The 22,082-nt window shown below is 40.3% G+C and overlaps 1 protein-coding gene across 1 annotated transcript in view; it reads left to right on the top strand.

Moving 5' to 3' along the window:
• The window catches only part of VPS53 (vacuolar protein sorting 53 homolog (S. cerevisiae)), a 144,732-nt gene that overhangs the window by 54,173 nt on the left and 68,477 nt on the right, over window positions 1-22,082 (top strand). The window contains exons 8-11 of the mRNA XM_012657323.1: window positions 8,118-8,196; window positions 10,860-11,003; window positions 11,467-11,609; window positions 13,904-14,045. Coding sequence (XP_012512777.1) covers window positions 8,118-8,196; window positions 10,860-11,003; window positions 11,467-11,609; window positions 13,904-14,045 — 508 coding nt within the window. The remainder of the gene's footprint in view (window positions 1-8,117; window positions 8,197-10,859; window positions 11,004-11,466; window positions 11,610-13,903; window positions 14,046-22,082) is intronic.

Raw genomic sequence — 22,082 nt, 5'->3', positions numbered from 1 at the left:
TCATTTCCCTGGTAACTAGTGAGATTGGTATTTTTTTCCATTAATGATATGCCATTTACATTTCCTCTGAAAAGTATCTGTTTATATCCTTTGCCAATTTGTCTATTGAGTTATCCCTTTCTTATTGATTTGTAGGAATTATCTATATATTCTGGATATTAATCCTTTGTCAGATCTACGTAGCTTTTGTCTGTAAAACCATCTGGGTAATGTTACCTGTTTTAAAGGCAGATCTTTGACTATACTTACAGTTTTTTCTATGGTAATTAGTCTATTCAGATTTCTTACTTTTTAAAATTTTATAATTGTAGTAAAAATATATATAACATAAAATTTACCATTTTAACGATTTTAAAATTTACAAAACGGTGATATAGTATATACACATTGTTGTGCACCTATTGCCGCTATCCATTTCCAGAACTTTTTCATCATCTGAAACAGGCTGTGTACCCATTAAATAATAACTCCCCATGTCCTCCTCTCCCCGGGTCCTTGTAAACTCTGTCCTACTTTGTGTCTCTATGAATTTGCCTATTCTCAGTCCCTTGTGGAATCAAACAATATTTGTCCTTTTGTGTCTGGCTTATTTCACTTAATGTTTTCCAGGTTCATCCATGTTCTAACATATCAGAGTTTTATTCCTTTTTAAGGCCAAATAGTCCATTGTAGGTATATACCACATTGTGTTTCTCCATTCATCTATTGATGGACATTTGGGTTGTTTCCACCTTTTAGCTATTGTATGATAAAATAGGCAAATCTATTGTTTGGCATTCATTGTTGTCTATTAAACACCTGAAGTCAATCTGATTCTTACTCCCTTACAAGATAACCTGTTTTTCTTTGGTTTTCTATTGCTCTGGAAATACTTGAGATTTTGGGGCTGGAGAAAGTTAGGAATTTTACTAGGACATAGGTCTTTTTTTATTTGTGATGCTCCATCCTTTTTGTAAAGACTCATGAATTTCTTAAGTTCTAAGAAATTATTCTCTTTTGTTCCTTTCTTTGAGTAGTCTCTATGATTTTTCCCCTCTATTCTCTCATTATGGAATTTTTATTACATGAATACTGGGGCTTCTAGATCTGCTGCCATGTTTCTTAATTTTTCTTTCATACTTTCATCTCTTTGTCCTTTTGAGTTGCTTTCTGAAAGAATTCCTCAACTCAGACTTCCTATTTTAATTTATTCTTCACTTGTGCCCATTCTGCTAGTTGGCCTAGCTGTTGAATTTTTATTTTAATAATCCAGCTTTTTAATTTCTAAGATATCTAGCTGATTCTTTTTTCATGGGCATAATATACTCTTAAATCTTTCTGAGAATATAAATTATATGTATTTTAAAGCTCTGAGTTGCCTGTTTTATTTCTTGTCCTCCGTTGTAAGGTCTTCAGTTTGTTGAGTATGGTGACTCGCTTTCTTGGTATTAGCATTCTTCAAATGTTTGGTGATTCCCAGCTGAAAGCTCGTTTTTGTTGTTGACCTTCTGTTGGTCTGATCAGGAATGCTCTTTTACTGCTACCTGCTTGTCAGGGAGAGGTGGGATGTGCTGCTTGCTAAGCGTATCGCAGACGGTGCTTCTAAAGTGAGGCAGGGCCATACCTGGAGGGACCTGCCAGGTGGCTATGCCAGCAGCTGATCTTCTGGGCTTGGAGGCTCCCTGATCTTCCTGGGTGTTGTCAGCCCCTCTGGCCTCTGCTGAGGTTCTCAGAGCCAGGGGCCACACTTGCTGAGCATTCACAGTGCAGGTGCAGACGCGGACACTGGCTTAGTCACTCCTATTGCAGGGACCCAGTGTATCCCACTGGGCCCACCTTCTGCTCCTGGTATCTGTTACCATCGTATCTTTCATTTTTGAGAGTCATTTTTGGGCAGTGATTTCCTTTAAGCCTGTGCTAACAGGGGATCCTCAGAGTTTCTGGTCTACCACTTCTTTTCTTGCGTAGTTCTGGATTTTTATTATAATAAAATCTTTTCATTATTTCTGAGAATCTGGGGCAGGAATGGGAGGTTGCAGCACGTGCTCAGCATGCCATCTTATAGTGGAAATGCCAAAGAACTATTAAGGAATGTTGGAACAGAGCTTGGCAGGGTGCTAGGGAAGTCACCACCCTTTCCCTCATCCTTCCTAAGCCCTTCACACTTAGAGCTGGCTGATTGCCATATCAGGCTGGGAATGTGACACAGCCAAGAAAGCAGACGAATGGGACTTTCTGAGCTGCAAGAGAGAAGGAAGCTTGGATGGAGCAGGCAGACTTGCTCTCAGTGGATGGGGAAGAGGTAGGAGGCCAGTATCTTCTACCCCTACTCTTGCGATAACCCAGAGTTGATCTGTTTTTCTCATTCGTTTATTTAATAGATATTTCCTATGCCTTTTCTGTATCCTAGGCCCTGTGTTGGGGTACTGAAGGCACAAATGTAAGAAATGCACACTCTCTGCCTGCAAAGAGTTCACTATTTTTACATGGAGAAGAAAGACACTAATAGAAAATTTTAATACAGCACAGATGCAACAAATCTGGTATGTGCTGTACAAGGTATAGCAGGATCTCCAAAGATGATTGACACAGGGGCTTAGGGTTGGTGTCATAGAAGAGTTCAATTTTAATCTGAATTTTAAAAGAGCAGGTAGGCTCTTACCACCAAGACAAGGAGGGAGGAAAGAAGAGAGAGAGAAGGAATATCATGGTAGTTTGAGAGGCAACAGAGGGTGATATGGCTGCATAGGTTGGTAAGGTCAGATTTTCTAAGCCTTGCTAAAGAATTTATTTTGGGGACAGTGAAAAATTTTAAGCAGAGAGGGACATGATCTTATTTGTATTTTGTAAAAGTCCGATGGATCATAGAGGTAGAGACTGAAGATTAGGAGTATATTCCAGAGTAGAAAAGATAAGACCCTTACAAGGCGTGACCGTGAGGTCAAGGAGATGTGTTTAGGAGTTGATTTCCAGTCGGTGTATGGGAGGGGCATTATTGATGGCAGGAATGTGACAGAACTCGATTTTATTTATAAAAAACAATGTAGGGATTCAATAAGGGTACCAAAACCATTCAGTGGGGGAAAATATAGTCTTCTCAAGAAATGTTGCTGAAGAAACTAGATGTCCACATGCAGAGATAGAAGTTGGACCCTAACCCAGCACCATATACAAAAAATAACTCAAAATGGATCCATAACCTAAATGTAAGACCTAAAACTATAAAATTCTTAGAAGAAAACATAGAGCAAATCTTCACAGCATCGGACTTGGCAGTGATTTCTTGGTTATGACTCCAAAATATGGAGCCAAAAGAAAAAAAAAATAGCTAAATTGGACTTCATGAAACTTTTAAAAATTTGTGCATCAAAAGACATTATTAACGGAGTAAAAAGGCAGCCCAAAGAATGGGAGAAAATATTTGTAAATCATTTATCTGATGAGGGATTAGTATCCAGAATATATAAAGAACTCTTAAAACTCAATGACAACCAAAAACTCCATTCAGAAATGAGCAAAAAGGCTGGGCGCGGTGGCTTATGCCTGTAATCCTAGCTCTCTGGGAGGCTGAGGCGGGCGGATTGTTTGAGGTCAGGAGTTCGAGACCAGCCTGAGCAAGAGCGAGACCCCGTCTCTACTAAAAATAGAAAGAAATTAACTGGACAACTAAAAATATATAGAAAATATTAGCCGGGCATGGTGGCGCATGCCTGTAGTCCCAGCTACTCGGGAGGCTGAGGTAGGAGGATCGCTTGAGCCCAGGAGTTTGGGGTTGCTGTGAGCTAGGATGACGCCACGGCACTCTAGCCTGGGCAACAGAGTGAGACTCTGTCTCAAAAAAAAAAATGAGCAAAAGACATTTCTGCAAAGAAGATATATTAATACAAACAGCCAGTAAGCACATGAAAAGATGCCCCTGTGTCAGTATCTACGGTCTGTGCGTGCGCCTGTGGTCCCAGCTGCTCAGGAGGCTGAAGCAGGAGGAGCACTTAAGCCTAGGAGTTCAAGGCTGCAGTGAGCTATAATCACACCACTGCATTGCAGTCTGGGTGGCAGAGCAAGACCACATCTCTAAAAAAAACAAAAAAAAGAAAAGATGCTTTCATTAGGGTGTGAGGTGATATCTTATTGTGGTTTTGATTTGCATTTCCCTGGTGGGCTTTTTAGTTTGATGTAGTCCCACTTGTTTATTTTTACTTTTGTTGCCTGTGCTTTAGGTGTGCTCTTTTCTTTTCAACATTTTGTCAAAGAGGTAGCTTTATAAATTTGAAGGAACTTTGTAATCACTGTTATAATAACTTTTCCCTTAAAAAGAGAAAATCGAACATTCTATAAATATATTTCAGTGCTCTAGACATTCATTATCATGTAGGGCTGCTGGAAACACAGGAGAATTTACTTTTAGTTCATTTCACACTAATGGCAATAATTTTGTATAAGTTAATATGTGCTAAGTAACACTAAGAAGAACATGAGGAGAAAGCTTCTTGTTTTCAGTGCTTGACTGTAATTGTTTTTTAAGAGGTACTAAAAGTTTGAGCAAAGTCCAGACTTCTTATTTTTAGCATCATTTCTGGTGAGTTTCCTCCCTTATGTTTACATAGTGATGGTAGAACCATCTGGAAATGATAGAAATCACTGTTTGTTTTGGGGGGCGGGGAGAAGGCAGGAGAGTTCCACCCTATGCATTGCTTTGGTTTCTCTAATTTAATATCTTGCTGTCTATAAATTGTAGAAAGGTTGTGTTCTGAAACGTTCATGTATTTGAAATATGAAGTTCTTGAGCCTTGATTTGAACATAGCTATTTCTTCCAACTACCCTTCTGGCAAATGCTTAAACGTTTAATGTAGCATTGAAGGAAAGATTTTTTTTTCTTTAATATCTTTACGTTTCAAATCCTCCTGGCCTAAGCATATCCATGACAGCAAATGTTTCTAGTCACAAATCAGTATTTCCTGACAGAGAATGAAAGATTCTTGCATTTTCTTGAAAACCATGAAACCCTTGAACTAAGAAATATTTTTCAGATCTATTTCTAACCTCTTCTATGAGAGAGGTTTGGCAGGTTGGGAAGTCACATGGTGTAGTGAAAAAAGAACTGAAGCAGAGAGTAGAAGGGTCTGACTAGCTGCACGGCTTTGGCAAGTTCTTTCTGGGCCTCCTTCTCAGTTTTAAACATATGAGGATTGTCCTTGTTGATCTCAAAAGCATCCCACTGAGTCAGTCACGTGGAGATTCTAGGTTAAGATTCTTCATAGTGCCTGTCTGTTTGAAAATGTGGCATCTGACTAATTAGCCATCCTGTTCAGTACAGACTCTTTGTATTTGGGAGGACGATGGGTTTATTGAATAGGAATTGTTGAGGGTATTTTCTTTGGACCTGTCATTCACAAGGTAACGAAAGTGTCAGGGTTACTTTATCCACAAATGTCTGAATAATTTTCATAATGTGCCGTCCCTCTGTAACCATCCCTTATGAAAAACTGATAACACATTTAGGAAAGGGCACCTTTGAACAACCCTGAAGTCACATGGCAGGAGGATGCCAGAAACTACTTGCTTGACCTTTCTTGCTGATCAGTACCATGAATCTTTCCTTTCCTAAGAGTGACCAACATTGGGTCACCACCACGCAACAGGCTGAGCTTGTTTAGATGCCAGGAGAAATTGTTATTTACTCTATTGTCTAGGAGGTGTAGGGTGACTTTCATAAGAATGGATAGGAAATCTTGGTAGTTGAATGCATATATCTGCTCTGCTGACAAGAGTCTCAGTTGATCCATCTCTTTACAGTAGGGAGTTAATTTTCATTGTTGTAAGAGGAAGAAATTTAAAGGAGTGAGGCCAAAGATATATTCTTTTCTGTCTGTTGAATTCTTTCTAGGATCCTGTTTAGGCAATTGATTGTAAAGACTACGATGCACGCCTCACCCTGAAGATGCATGGGATTGTGGTTTGGTTTTATAGATATCATCAGTAATGTCTGTAAGAGGATGATTGCTCTTTCTTCTAAATCACTGACAGCTACTTCAAAAACTATTGTTGGGAACATTTATATGCAGAAACTTATTCTTCTGCTCCAACATTAACTATGCATCCAACCTGCAGCCCCCAGTAAAGCCAGCTAGCACTATAAGATGGGTGTCATAGAGTACTCAGTACTGGAGAGGACATAGAAAACTGTCTAGTACAGGCCTCTATTCCACCCTCTTATTTTATAGCTGTTCTTAGTTGTGGCCCACATAGAGGAAGTGACTTATGATTACACAGCCCACTAGTGACATAGCTAAGTCTAGCCTATCTCAAGAAGTGACTTTGAAAGTGGATTAAAGAACATGGCAAGGAGGTCTACATATCAGAGTCTGGTGATTCACCCTTCCTTTTGTACTCTGATAGTGCCAAGTCCCATCCTGGGCTTTGGTCGTCATTTCAGCCACCTCAGTTTCAGAGTCAGCAAGAATGTGGAATTAGAGAACGGTGAAGATGGGGGTGGAGGGCAAAAGGGGCAGTGCTGGTCCCATCAGTATTGTTGACATGGTCAGTATCCCTGAGAATGTGACTACGAGTGCCTCTGGCCAGGGGTGGGACTGCCCTTACAGGAGTCCCTGTGGCTTAGGAGGGAACTGGTGCTGTTTGTTTGCTTCCAGGAAGAGGGTAGGAACAGAGAGGCCTGAGCCCCTGGAAGCTCTGTCTTGTGACCTAGCACCAAAGGAGGCCATCTGTTGGCTTACTGGGTGGGGATCACAAGATGCTTTCAGGTACAATTTTATGAAAGCATATTCTTTTATATGAGGGTTCACACTCAAGAATGTTTCCCACTGTCTGCTGGGCTAGGCTGATGAATGGCCCTGATTCTGATCTGGGAACTTGTTGCAATAACAGCCTTCTCTAACTCATTTCTGGCCCCCTTGAAAACTGACTGAGAAGGCTGAAAACCCACCTATAAGAGTGGTTTAAAAAGTTTTGAAGATAATGGAAAAACCCTGGAAAGTGTTTGGAATAAGGCATAATTATAAATATGCCACAGAGAAAGCAGACTGTTTTGGGTCGTGCCTATCCACTTATTTAAAAAAAAAGAAAGAAATCTCAGCAGGTTGCCAGGCACTCATTAGTAGCCAAAGAAATTGTGGTTTTGAGCTGTTCACCGTTTCTAGAAACTTCATAAAGTTTATTTGTAAGAAACGGGGTGGAGACCAAGAGAGGAAGCATGCTCTTTCATGGTGCTTCTAGCAAAGACAAAGTATTTGCCTCTGGCGCAGAGCAATCCAGCAGGGCCTCAGAGCCCAGCTCCACTCGAGCTCTGTGAGGTGGCCACCAATGTCAGGTGGCCACAGGGACACCTGTGGAGGACACAGGGACAGAGGGCATGATCAATTGCAGGATGTGCTGCACAGCTCCTGTCTCATCCTTCTCCTTTTTCCTCTTGCATTCAAGCCGACAAATAGCCCAGAGTTCCTAGTGTACATGCAACCACTGCTAAGTACTGGCCTCTGCATTCTAACTGGTTTTTCTTGGAATTCCATCTTCATATGCACAAACTTCTGAACTTAAATCTTCCTTCAGTGGCCTTCACTCATCATTAGCAGTTCATTTTGTCATTTGGCTCTTTTTTCTTTTTACTTTAGAAACCATTCTTTGCATTCATTTATTTAAAAACTTATCCTGTTGTTGGTTTCTGGGATAAAAAATAAAAACAAAAAGACCACCCTGAAAGAGTAGAGCCCTCTTCGCCTTCTCTGCTCCAAGGATCGGGAGAGCAGTTATACCAGTCATCCCAAATGGATTTATATTTGAGTTGGGTGTTATTTTATAACATCTTCCCACAGCATAACTACTCACTAATGAAATTTTGTAAAGATTAACATATACTACCTCACAACAGGTGAGGGGTGGCCTAGAAGAAGTTTGGGGATATAGAAAATCCATTCTGAGAATAAATCGGATGGACAGGCCTTGGTCATAAACCTGCTCCTAACTGACTGGTGTGTGACCTGTCTTGCCTAGTCACACATCCCTGTCCCTTTCCTGGGTGATCTCTAAAGACGTCGGTAGTTCTGATGCCTGGGGATCAGTGCATAATCACTGGTGGGTATTTGAAAATTATACCAAGTGATGACGTGTTCCCTTTTCCTCGCAGAGTGAAGGCTGCACAGACTGAGTTAGGACAGCAGATCCTGGCTGACTTTGAAGAAGCATTTCCTTCCCAGGGTACCAAGGTACTGTTCTGCATTTTCCCTCCAGTCTTTAGGTATTATCACCATCCTTGCCAAATTTATGCTCACTACAGTTGCCATTTGTCTATCATTCCAAAAGTGTTTGCTGGGAGCTGCAAATCCGTTTGCTATTGAAAACCAGTTTAGGGTCATGAGACCGCCCTTGATTTTAAATACCCCAAAGTGACATCAGTTCCTCACTTGTGTTCTTCCAGCATCAAAAATGAGGATTTGTTTTGGTTTAAGTTAGTACATATATGTCAAACCTTATATCTTGTCTACCCTATAAATTCCTCTTTTCTTATGGCTGTGTTTAAAAAAAAAAAAAAAATCTTGAAGCCGCAATGTTTTTTAGGATTGTTATATAACTTATTGGTTTTGGTTTGGCGAAAAGACAACTGGGAGGAGCATCCACGGCTTATGTAACTCTCCGAGTGACACAGTTAGGAGCCTCACTTTTAATGATCATAATCCTGTTCTTTGGAATTAATGCCCTTCAGCTCTCACTGGTAACGGAGCTATTTGTGTTGTGTCTGCAAAGCCCACAATATTTCACTTATGCGCTATTGGTTACACTTCTCATGTAACAAGCTTTCCCTCGCTTGGCTGTCATTGTGCTTGGGTAACTGCTTTTAGTTCTATCCTTCAAACTGTAGCAGATGTCATCTTAATGCTTTGCATGTGTTGGTGCAGGAAGAGCCCATAGAAGCTTTTTTCCTCTATTATTTGAGCTATTTCAAGAGAAAGAATTGTCCAAGGCAGAAATGTACTGAAGCACGCAGGGGTAAGGAGCCTTCCGTGCTGAACTTGGTGGGTGGAGAGAGGGGACATACATTCAATTCACTGAGCCAAGGAACGTTTCCTGGATCTGCTCTATAATTCAATAACTGGAAATATCTTCATCATTTTTTGTGCGTGCTCCATAAAAGAAACGTAGGAAGGAGGTGGGTGTGGTTGGCCCAGCTTTTGTAGATTACTTTCTATAGGAAACCTGCTCCTGATTTTAATGCCTTCATATTTTATGGCTGTCTGTTAGTAATAATATATTTATTTATAAAGCACTTCTCTTTGAGAACCTCATATTCCTTAGTCATCTGATATAACTGCAGGGAGGCAGTAGATGTTGGAAAGCCATTATTCCTGTTTACTGCATGAGGAAAATGAAGGTCAAAGAAATAAAAGGGATTGTGAGGCTGTTCACTAATTGTGAGCACTGGACTCTTCTCAGGCCCCAGACAGCTTTGCTAGACTCTGCTGCCCTTTCAAGAAAGTTGGATAAAGCCCATCTTTATTATTTAGAAGAAACTAACCATGACCTACTTTGTAACTTTTTTCCCAGATCCCACCATGCAGATGAAGTTAAATGGTTTTCTTTAACAGCATGCCTCCCATTTCTCTGGCTCGGTGACTTCATGTTTTTTTTTTTCTTTCTTTTTCTTTTTCTTTTTTGAGTTTTCCTTTGTCCTTTTTAAAATCTATGGACTTTTCTTAAAGACCTTGTGTTACTATTCCTAATTCACAAATGGAAATCAAGATTTTTAAAAAAATTATCCAAGGTAACCTAGTAAATTGTCTGTAAATGAAAAAATCTGAACCCACGAACCCATAGATTTTAGCCTCTGTGACTTCAGATCAAACCCTTTCATCCAGAGGCAAGAGTTGAGTAGCTAGTGTATTCAGCAGATGACATAAAAGCCACTCAGCATGGAACAAGTCAGCATTTTTACAATTTAGGTCTCAGGCAGCTTATGTAACACTTCGAAGCACTTGAACTTCAGCTGAGATGGATAGAATTGATTAAAAAAATTAAAATAAAGATTTGGAAGAACCTTATTCATCATCTAGTTAGTCTGTTATTTTTCAGATGAGGTTGGGTAACTGCGCCAAAGCTACATGGCTTTCTAGCCAAGCCAAGAGTAGATTCCAAGTGTTCTTTTTACTATAGTCCACTCAGCCAACCACATTCATTCAGCGATTTACTATAAAGAAAGTTTCAGCAAGATCGACTTGCCTTTGGTAATAACAAAGGCCATCCCATCGTGGTGTATCAGTATAGCCCCTGATAACCTGCCACTGGTCTTTTCAGGCTTGGGCTAATATCACAATACTTTATACCTTTGGCTGTCTGTCTGGGTGGTTGACTATCAGTGAAACAAGTCTGGTGTTTTGGAACGTGGTTTTAGGTTTTAAAGGATACCACACTGTTTGACACAAATACAGCACTTTGAGAACAGGAATCCCAGAGGTTGAAATCAGGGAAAAATGGCACAGGTGAAGAAAGACTGGTGTCATTCTGGCCTTTAGGCCTCTTCGACAAAGTCTTCTGACATCATAGGCTGGTGTCATTCTGGCTTTTTAGGTCTCTTTCAGTTTTGGTATTCAGAAAGTAAAATTTCCTATGATCATTGCTGGCCCTGTTTTCTAAAATGTCTCATTGCTGATTCACAGGGTAGTTTTTATGTTGGCTGCTGTGAGATGAGCTTAATGATTCCTTCATGGAGAAACAAGTAACTGACGTATCCATCCACAGTAGAAAGAATGAGTGTCAAGGGAGTAGGAGTAATACTAACAATAAGAGAGAAACAAGAAGTAGCAGCTGTCAGAGGCCATGCAATTTAAAGGTTGTTTCTGGCGTTTGAACTGGTGCATGTTGTTTGTTTTACTAGAGGCCAGGAGGACCCAGCAATGTCTTACGAGATGCCTGTCTGGTTGCTAATATTTTGGACCCAAGAATCAAACAGGAAATCATCAAAAAGTTTATTAAGCAGCATCTGTCAGAGTATCTAGTACTTTTTCAAGAAAACCAAGATGTAAGTATTGACCAAATGAAATCAGATGTAACATTTGAATTTTATTGAAAAATGAATGCTATCAAGCTTACTGATTTATACTTTATTTAGAATTGCTGACTTATACTGACTTACAGTGTTCATTGTTGAACAGTGACTCCTAGGGACTGACTTTATAGTTCGGTGGCTCTTAACCATTTTGAGGTCACTGATCCTTTGGAGAAATTAATGAAAACTACAGATCTTCTCCCCAGAAAATGCACCTATGCATAAAACTTTGCATAGTTTCTGGAAATTTACAGACCCCTGGAGCCCAATCGTGGACCCCAGGTTAAAACTTCTGGATGAGGTAAAAAAGGTAGCTTAGATTCTTTAAAACCTTAAGCAATACAGAGGTTGGTTGTCTTTGTCTTGGTTCTGTGTTTTTACTTGTTTCCTTAAACTGTTAAGTACTGGGCTGATTTTTGTTCCCTGCCTTCATGAGGTTGCCTGGCTGGACAAAATTGACAGACGCTATGCCTGGATAAAACGCCAGCTTGTGGACTATGAGGAGAAATACGGCCGTATGTTTCCACGTGAGTGGTACATGACAGAGAGGATTGCGGTGGAATTTTGCCACGTGACAAGGTAGAGTCCAGCTCCCTACTGGTTCTGGTGTTAATTGAAATTTCAAAATCAATCCCTCCCCGCCCCCACCCCCCAGTCTCTAGTGGTTCTGTGTTGTCCTGTGGATTGAGTATCACTTCCAGATTCCGCCAAATGATTTATACCACCTACCACTACCATCCTGCTATAGCCCCACCCTCTGCTCCCCCGCTTTGCTCCAGAACCTTCCTTTTGTGTACCTCTTGCCTCAAACAGCCTGCCTTCTCTATTTTGCCAGCTCGAGACTCATCTACCAGACTTACCCACAGTGATTCATCGCCCCCACATTTCCCCCCACATCTGTATCACATATATCAGTGCACTGTATATATATCCATCATCACTTTGATTTTCTGACTTACTAGATAGATAGTTCCATAGAGACAGGGGTAGTGTCTACTTTAATAACATAGCAGACACTGAGGAAATATTTGTTGAATGAATTTCCCACCCCTAATACAGTTGTTTGTAGTCTCTGGATAGCTATTAAATAATGATATTGACTTCTGAGTGTTCTAAGCATTTTAAAGACCTTCTCTCATTCATCCTCTCTACAGTATCCATGAGTGTAGCCCAGGGCCAGAGTCCCTTATATCAAAAAATTAAAGCCCAACCAAGAAGGTTAGATCAGTGTATCTACAATAAAGCTAGAGCCAAACTTTTACCTTCTTTATTTGCAACTATGCTACAACAGTGTTGGTAACTGGTTCTTATTAGTTATATATTCCCTTCGAATAGTACACAATTAACATCTAACTCCAGGTTAAGAGGTGAAAAAAAAGGCCCATATGTAAGCATAACTTAGCCAACTTAGCATGATCCATGGTGGTCTTCATTCTTAAAATCACAGAAAGTACAGATTCCATGCTTTAATTACATTCTGGGAAAAAACTGAGTTAAGGGATATTGATTTTTTTTAATAGACTTTATTTTTTAGATCAGTTTTAGGTTCATAGCAAAATTGAGCGGAAGGTACCCCTTCTCCTACACACGCATAGTTTCCCCCATTATGAGCACCTTCCACCAGAGTTATAGTCAGTGAACCTACATTGACACATCATTATCACCCAAAGTCCATAGATTACTTTAGGATTCATTCTTGGTGTTGTACACTCTGTCGCCATTTTGTTGTTGTTGTTTAATATTTTTTTTTAGAGATGGGGGGGTCTTGCTATGTTGCCCAGGCTGGACTCAAACTCCTGGCCTCAAGCAACTCTCCTGCCTCTGCCTCCCAAGTAGCCGGGACTGCAGGCATGTGCCACTGTGCCTGGCTCCATTCTATGTGGCTATTGTTTTAAGAAACACATATGCTATCAGATTCACATAACCTTTTAGTATTGATTTAAAGTTAGTTGTTGTCATCTTCTAAATCCTGATTAGCAAAGAAAGAGTGAATTCATTCAGAAGCTATTAACTAATTCCCTTTAGTGTACAGCAGACTTGCAAACTAATTCTGTGAGAAAAAAAATGAAGCCTACAAGAGACTGGAAGTATACTAAAGCCAACAAGTCTCTGTGAGCGTCAGTACCTGCCATTGTTGTCTCAGCTAATGGCAGTGTTGCTGCCAGGCTTTTATTGTTAGAATTTTGGCTAAAATCCTACAGATATATCATTCCCACATACACTCAGAAGCTCTTTGTTTGATTTTGTCATTTATTTATGTGGGAAGATGATGATAGCTTAGTCCTTACAAGGAGCTCACATGTCAATGTTACCTAACAACTTACATTCTGAAGCACAACACTCGAATGAGTTGCACATAAGTTTTACAGGCAGGGGCCACCTAAGCATGTATGTGTCACTTTTCACATGAGAATTCCCATCTCTCACATGTATTTCCAGGGTTCCTGGTCTCTCGTTAAGGAGAGGGTTATTGAGCTCTCTGGAAGAGGGAGGGCTTTGTAATTTAGTAATTAATGACTTGTGCAATTACATAGGATATATACATTTTAATAAAATAGTAAATGCTTCATATATATTATTAGGAAATTATTGAAAAGTTTAAAGATATAAACCTAGTAGTAACCATGTAAACAAATTAGCATCCATCCATAATCCTTGATTTTTTTGACTGGTAGATAATTTCACCTTAAAATTCTTATTTAGAATATATATTTCTATTCCCCAGGTGTTAGACTAAGCAAGTAAAAGACAACAGGATTTGAAATGACCACAGACATTTTTGTGTGTGTGTGAATATAAGCTAAAGCCATTTACTTTGTCTTGTCTTGAATGAATGGTCATTTTGACAATGTTCTTATCTGTTTGTTTTGAAGGACAGAACTTGCAAAGATTATGCGTACCAGAGCTAAGGAAATTGAGGTGAAATTGCTTCTTTTTGCTATTCAGAGAACAACTAACTTTGAGGGGTTTCTTGCAAAACGCTTCTCCGGCTGTACCCTGACAGATGGAACCCTGGTAAGACCTTCCTGAGGGAGGCTGGAACGTGAAATCGATGGGTTGGGTCATTGGGCTTCACCTCAATGTTTCACTGTGTGGCGATTCTGTCCATTGGCTTAAGTGTGTAATCCCCTGTTCCGGTGATTTCTCTGCGTTAACGTGAAGGTGATACAGAGTACTCTGTGTGGATTTACTGTTTGTCTGTTACACAGTACTTCATGTTTTTAGAATGTTCTATCATCAGTTTATCTAAGTATTGATCCCGTTTTACAGACTAGTCATTTTGTGAGTCATAGAGGCCTCACTTATTTGGTCATAAATACATTATTACTTTATCAGTTATCAAATTTTATTACAATTCAGATGTGTTTTTACTTTAGGGTTTGCCTTTTAACATCTCTGGTGAGCAAACTAGGTCGGTGTGTCTCTGTAAACCTCAAAGCTAGATAAACAGGTCTGGGGACTGTGCACCTCCACTGTACAGGTGGAATATAGTATTGCTGGTTAAAAACATTTCATCTCTGTGGAGTCAAAGACCAGGTCCAGCTGGGCACAGTGTCATGCACCTTGTAGTCCCAGCTACTTGAGAGGCTGAGGTGGGAGGATCGCTTGAGCCCAGGAGTTTGAATCCAGTCTGAGCAACATAGTGAGACCCCATCTCTTAAAAAGAAAAGAAAAAAAAAGACCAGGTGCAAAGTGTCTTTCTGAAAACCTCTTTTGGGAGCCCCAGGATCCCTGCTAACACATCATTGTGCTTTTTTCACATTTCCTATCCACGGAGAAACCAAATTTCTATGTTTTATGGTAATTTCTATTTACATTGTTACATACACAACAGGCTTTGGGCTTCTTGAATGCAGGAATCACAGCTGACTCATCTCTGTCCTATAGTCACGCAAAGAATACACAGAATTTATGCCAGCACAAATGGAGAGGGAAAGAAGAAAGGAGAAAGGGAAGAAGAAATCGAAGTTGAGAGAATCATACCTCTTGAATTTTCTTTGAAACTGGATTTTTTTTTTTTAACTGCTGGTAACAGTAGAGAAGCAGTGTGATTTAGTAGCAAAATCCTTGGGCCAGCCATCGAGAGAGACTTGTGGTCTGGTACTGACTCTGCTATAACTTAGTGAATCGTCCTCTCTCTTAAACGAGAAGAATAGACTACCCTTTAATAACAGAGTACCAGGGGAATAAACAAGACATAAAACCCCGAAGCCGTAAAGAAAAGTACTGTTGCCAAACGGCAACATAAAAAGAACAAAAATCTGTTTGGAAAAAGAAACCATAAACATAATTAAGGGATTAAAAAATAGTTTAAGCTCTGTAAGACAAATAATATCTAGCACATAAAAAAAGAATTGTTAAAAATCAATTAGAAAGAGATAAGTAAGCCATTAGAGAAATGAGTACAGGGTCAAATAGACAACTCACTGAAGAGTTTAGTTGGCTAATAAATATGGGGGGAAAAAACAACACAGGATACTATGTTTCCTACATCAGATTGGCAAAAAAATTTACAAGACTAACAATACAGGATTTTAGTGCTAGTATACAAATTGGTACAACCTTTATGGAGAATAAATTGTCAGTATCTGTCAGAAATTTAAATGTGCGTGTCCCATGAGGCAATAATTTAACATCTAAACAAGAAATCTACAAAAAAATTCACAGATGTAGAGGAATATGTACAAGGGAAGAGGTGAACTGTACCCTTAAAAGCAAAAAATTGGGATATTTCTATAATGTTCATCATTGAAGAATGGTTAAATAATCAAGGTACATCCATACTATGGAATACTTTATAGCAATTTAAAAATAGTGAAATGGGGGTATATTTTAGATGTGCTAACGTGGGAAAAAACCTCTCAGATACATTGTTAAGTGTAAAATGGGAGTTACAGCCCAGCACATATGGTATGATTCTATTTATGTAAAAAGCAAAAGGCATGTTTATATATGTAAATGTGTAACTAAAAGGTCTGGAAATGATAACAGTGGATGTCTCTGGGGAAGGAAGTTGGAGTGAGAGTAGGTGGAGAAGCAAAGAAAAGTTTTTTTCCTTTTACTCTGGTGTTCTTTTTGGAAATTATCTTATACAAATACATTTATGTTCTTTTCGTGTACTTTAAACAAAGTTATTTTTCAGTTGTTTTAAGATGAGGGAGAAGGGCTAAATCAGTGATTTCCAAACTCTCTCTTCTAACAAAATCTAATGTGGAATCTAAACATAACAATAGCTAAGCATCCACTGAGTGTCCCACGCTGGGCTAGATGCGTGTACTTGAGGCAATCACTTTGCTTCATCAACCCGTAGGAGGTAGGTGCTATGCTTATTGTGACCTGAGGCCACAGAGCTAATATGTAAAAACATAAAAACTTCGCTACTCTGATTGAAGCAGGGGAGTCAGGGCAGGAGTTGGACCTGGAGTCCCACTCACTTATTCACCCCTCACCCCTGCTACCTTCTCTGCTCCCATCTGTCTGATCCTTAAAATCCTGGGACTTCAGTGAAATCCTCTCTTTGCCCCACAAGACCCGCCTCAGAGTAGGCGAATCGAGCTGGTCCCTCAGGGCACTGGGCTGCAGAGTGGTGGCGGCAGCAGCTCAGTTTTAAGGCAAGACCACAAAGCCCTGCCTGCTCAGGCTCACTTATGACTTTATTCAAATAAAATTCAACTGGAACCATAAAACACTTTGCATACTTGGCAAACAAAAACATATACTCCTCTCCTGGCTAATTTATGTTCAAAATTGATTTCTTTTTAGTAACAAGGGAAAAAAAAAAATAGGCCACAAAATGGATGAAAATTCCCTTAAAGAAAATGCAAGTCAGAAAAGGAAATAGTGAAGAGAAATGCCAATGAAAGAAGCATGTATCTCTCCTGAGAACTATGTGGTTGGCTTTAGCACCCCTGATTTCCTCTTGCGGGCTCTCCTCTCTGCCCTCCCCAAGCCATGCTTCTGGCCTGGTTTCCAGCAGAGACATGTACAGCACTGGGCTCAGCCCTGCAGAGATCTGCTTGGGGACAAGAAGGTTTAAGCTTTGAGCACAGACCCCACCCTGGGAGTAGCCCCTGAATTCCCATAGCTTCTTGCTGGGCATTGTTAGTAAAACAAGGCCAGTCTCTCTGAGCCAGTAACCTGGCTAACCAAAGAGAAATAGGTCTCTATGAAGGATGCTTGAATAGCATTAGTGCCAGACACCTGTTCTGAGCTATTTTTTGCCTCCTTTGGCTGGACCCTACTTCCTGGTGACTTTTGTTTTACATTCAGGGAGCTACAGGATCACAGGAGAACAAATGGCCCTGTTGAATCTGATGATAGATTAGCCAGTAAACTTAGGTCTGTTTAGAATACACTGGAATTGTCACCTGTCCAAGGAAATCCCCTAAAGGTCAAAAGTGCTAGAGTCACGAGGGCAGGGAAAGACCTCTCTGGACAAGCGGTGGCTGCTGAGCAGGGTAACCATGTAGACATCATGAAAAACTGACAAGAGCTCTCCTTAGGTTTGCAAAAATAATGCATTTTTGTAGAAAAAAGGTATAAGACTGTCAAAGTGGCAGTGGACAACTGTCTGCCACCTTCTGTCCCAGGGAGGACAGGGCTGGATGTGCTTGTTTCTCAGGGCAAGAGCCCTCTCTGCCTTAACTCAGCCAGGGCCAAGCTCATGGAATGGAGCTGTTTCATCTCCAGGCAGATGCTGTGCTCTGTGGTGGTGGTCGGTGGTCAGCAAGGGGCACGTGAACCCTTTTCCCCAGTACCTTCATTTTTGGTCTTCCATGTTTGAAATTTTCTGGCAGAACTGGTTTGTACATCACCCTTCCGGCTGTTCAGTTGTTACTTTCCTCTATTATCACATTTGTGGAGAGTTTCAGATAATAAATCCTTGGCCAGAAATTCCTGCTGAATGCCATGAGCTCTTGATTTACCCCTCTAGTTAGTCAACTGTCTTCTCTGCAGGTTTCTCCAAATCATTCAACTTCTTTAATTCACCCTCTTCCTGGGACCATTCTTTGTCCAAGTTATCATGACCCAGCAACCATTCTACATTCTAAGTCCTGACGATGGCTGTCCAACACCCTTCAAGGATTCTCCCTTAAAGATGAGTTTCTAGAAAGGGAGCAGAACTGCTGTGGCCAATTCAACTAGGCAGGCCAGGTCTTGAATAATTGGTTCACTGTGGCTCTGCTGTGGGGAGATGTGAAGGTTCTCATTGTGGGTGATGTTCACACTGAGCCTGGTCCCTGCCATCACCTCACTCTGGGCCAAGTGGGGCCTTCTCCACCTTTCTTCTGCAACCCTCAGTGTCAGCGACCCTGGTGAATTAGTCATGGCTACTGACTGTGATCCCAACACAAAGTACTGGGAAGAGGCTGGCCTGGGCCAGGCCAGGGGTTCTAGCTGGCCTGACCTTCCTAAAGGCTTGCTGCTCCCCAGCCCTTGCTACCTCCCATGCTGCCTTGCTTCCAGGATATGCTTTTTTGGAAATCTTTTTTGGCCACCATTTTGTTTCATGGGATCAGAATAAACTGTCAAATGAACCAAGGTATGTCTTGATACCCTTTAATATATGCCATATTTCATGGAAAGTTAGTGAATTCCTTGGAAAGGTATCATAGAGCAAGTAAGAAGTCAGCCAAGGAGCCAAGTTGGCCAGAGATCCTCCCTTGCTGCCTCTCCCCAGGCCACACTCCTCACCTCTGCCCCTGCCTATCCCTTCCCTGCATCATTTAGAACCTTTCAAGTCCTTGGACTGTTTGACAGTGAAACAGTGAGGGCAAGCTTGAGAGTGTGACTAGCTCACCAGAAAGACTTGCCCCAGCTCAGCTTCTCCTATGTGATCCATGGATGCATCATCTTTTGTTCTTTTTCAAAAGATTCGACTTTGACATCCGAGGGAACTTTAGACTGAAAGAGCCTTAAGGACAGGGCTTGTTTTATATCTACTGTACCAGCCCTAACAAGTTGTATGATGTCCTGTGCTGTAACTGTGACTTGAGAAAGTGAGCTGCCCATACTTCTTCCAGTTGCCCATACTTCTTAAGTTCTGACCGTTTAGGATGGGTTCAAGATAGTCTGTAAATTGAAATGCCTTGAAATTAAAAGCAAATGTCTGGATGTGATTTAACTATATCCATATGCATTATTAGTGACTCAATGATTAGATTCAAGGTGAACAAATCCTATTCAGCCTTCTGCTGATAGCAGAGTAGATGAGGTTAGGTTTTGTAACAGCCTCACCAATTGGGAGGCTTTTCTTTTTAATAAAATAAAAAGTTTTCCCATTTCATGCAGCTGGATTTCCCTTCCTCTTGGTCATTGCATAAGTTGCCTTCCTAAATAGAATTGTCCTTTGGCTTACAGGGATCATTTTTTTAAGTATACTTGCCCAGTTTCAAAAATTGTATTACAAATATAGAATCTATGAGCGTAATTTTCAAGCACGCAGTTTGAGCGTGAGAATGTTCGCAAAAGGCTCTCTACTTATGAAAGCCCCGACACAGAGCATCTCTTCCTACACTTCTGTCTTCCAGCAAGTTGACACCTGCACTGGGGAAACTACAAGAAGAAGGCAGGCAGGGCTTCCCAGTGTTGCCGTAGTATGAGGACTTCTGCCTTGAACAAGGAAATAGCTTTACCCTATCATCCACTCTCTTCACTGTGGGAAAATAACTTATAAATGTTTTATTGGTGCTAAAGGAATATATTCTTCCATTTGAATAACATCAAATTCATTAGATTAACTTTTGTTTGTTTCTGAGAAGAGAGTGATACATGATCAGTTTAGAAAATTTGGAAATTATAGGCAAGAAAAAAAAGTCATCTGAATCAGAGATGAGGATTTTGGTATGTTCTTTCTATATATTTTATACAGTTGAAATTGTACTTTTTAAATGCATTTTTTCCTCTGCTTATTTTATTTCTTAAATTGATATGTAATTCATATAACAAAATTTCACATGAAACTTGTCATTTGAAGTATACAATTCAGTGGTTTTTAGTACATTCACAAGGTTATTCTACTATTCTAACCATCCAATTCCAGGGCATTTCTATCACCTCAAAAAGAAATACCCCCTTAGCAGTCAATTTCAGTTCCCTCCTTCTCCCAGCCCTGGGCAACTACTAATCTACTTTTTGTCTTTATGGATGCCTATTCTGGAAATTTCACATAAATGGAAATCGTACAGTATGTGGTTTCTTGTGCCTGGCTTCCTTCGCTTTAGACAGTGTTTTCAAGGCTCATCTATGTTGTAGCATGTATCAGTACTTCACGTTTTATGGCTGAATAATATTCCGTTGTATGGATATACTACGTATTGCTTGTTCATCAGTTGATGGACATTTGGGTTGTTTTCACTGTTGTGAATAATGCTATGAATATTCATGTACAAGTTTTTGTATGAACATGTTTTCTGTTCTCATGGGACTATATCTAGTAGTTGAACTGCTGGGTTGTATGGTAACCTTACATTTAACTTTTTGAGGAACTGCAAACCATTTTCTAAGCAACCACAGTATTTTATATTCCTGCCAGCAGAAGAGTTCCAGTTTCTTTGCGTTCTTGCCAACACTTGTTATTATCCTTTTTTTTTTCTTAATCATAGCCATTCTCATGGGTATAAAGTAGTATCTCATTGTGGCTTTGATTTGCTTTTTTCTAATGATATATTTCATGTGCTTCTGGACTATTAGTGTATCTTTTTTTTTTTTTTGAGACAGAGTCTCACTCTGCCTCTGGGCTGGAGTGCTGTGGTGTTGGCCTAGCTCACAGCAACCTCAAACTCTCAGGCTCAAGCGATCTTCCTGCTTCAGCCTCCTAAGTAGCTGGGACTACAGGTATGCGCCACCATGCCCAGCTAATTTTTTCTGTTTTTAGTAGAGACAGGGTCTCGCTCTTGCTCAGGCTAGTCTCAAACCCCTGACCGCAGGCGATCCTACCACCTTGGCCTCCCAGAGTACTAGGATTACAGGTATGGCCACCACACCTGGCCAGTGTATATTCTTTAGAGAAATGTCTATTCTTTTGCTCATTTTGTAATTGGATTGTTTATCTTTTTCTTGGTGAGTTGCAGGGGTTCTTTATATATTCTATCATATATCAGATATATGATTTGCAAATATTTTCTCCCGTTCTGTGGATTGTTTTCACTCACTGGATAGTGTCTTTAGACACACACAAGATTTCAATTTTGATGAAGTTTATCTTACTTTTTTTTGTTTGTTTTTGCTTGTGTTTTCATGTCATATCCAAGAAACTATTGTCTAATCCAAGGCTACTAAGATTTACCTATGTTTCCTCTTACGAGTGTTACAGTTTTAGCTCTTACATTTAGATCTTTGATCCATTTGAGTTAATTTTTCTATATGATGATATATATATAATTTTATATCCTTCTTTCCTTCATACATCTTAAGTGCTTTCTCAATCATTGCATAATATTTCCTTATATAGATATTCCATGATTTCCCTAAACACTCTTTTCTTGTTAGACCCTTAGTCATTCTTTTTGTTTTAAGAGACCAGGTCCAGCTCTGTCACCCAGGCTGAAGTGCCGTGGCACAATCATAGCCTCAAACTCCTGGACCCAAGTAATCCTCCTGCCTCAGCCTCTCAAGTAGCTGGGACTACAGGCATGCACTACCATGCCTGGCCCAGCTAAATTTTTTTTCTATTTTTAGTAGGGATGGGGTTGTACTCTTGCTCAGGCTGGTCTTGAACTCCTGAGTTCGAGCCTCCCAGAGTGCCAGGATTACAGGTGTGAGCCACTGCACCTGGCCTACCATTTTTTAAAGATAAGCTGAAAATATTGACTTTTATGTGAAGTCTCCTAATATTTAGATACCGGTAACTAATTCTAACATATTATTTATAAACATTGGGTGGGTCAATGCCATGCTACACAAGCAAAGCCTGTCTATGGGTGGTGTTTCACTTGAGAGTCACCAGTTTGGGGCTGGGCATGGTGGCTCACGCCTGTAATCCTAGCACTCTGGGAGGCTTGAGCTCAAGAGTTCGAGACCAGCCTGATCAACAGTGAGACCCTGTCTCTA

The sequence above is a fragment of the Propithecus coquereli genome, unplaced genomic scaffold (assembly GCF_000956105.1).
Source record: "Propithecus coquereli isolate 6110/MARCELLA unplaced genomic scaffold, Pcoq_1.0 Scaffold536, whole genome shotgun sequence".
Classification (NCBI taxonomy): Eukaryota; Metazoa; Chordata; class Mammalia; order Primates; family Indriidae; genus Propithecus; species Propithecus coquereli.
This window is presented reverse-complemented; position numbering and strand designations above follow the sequence as displayed.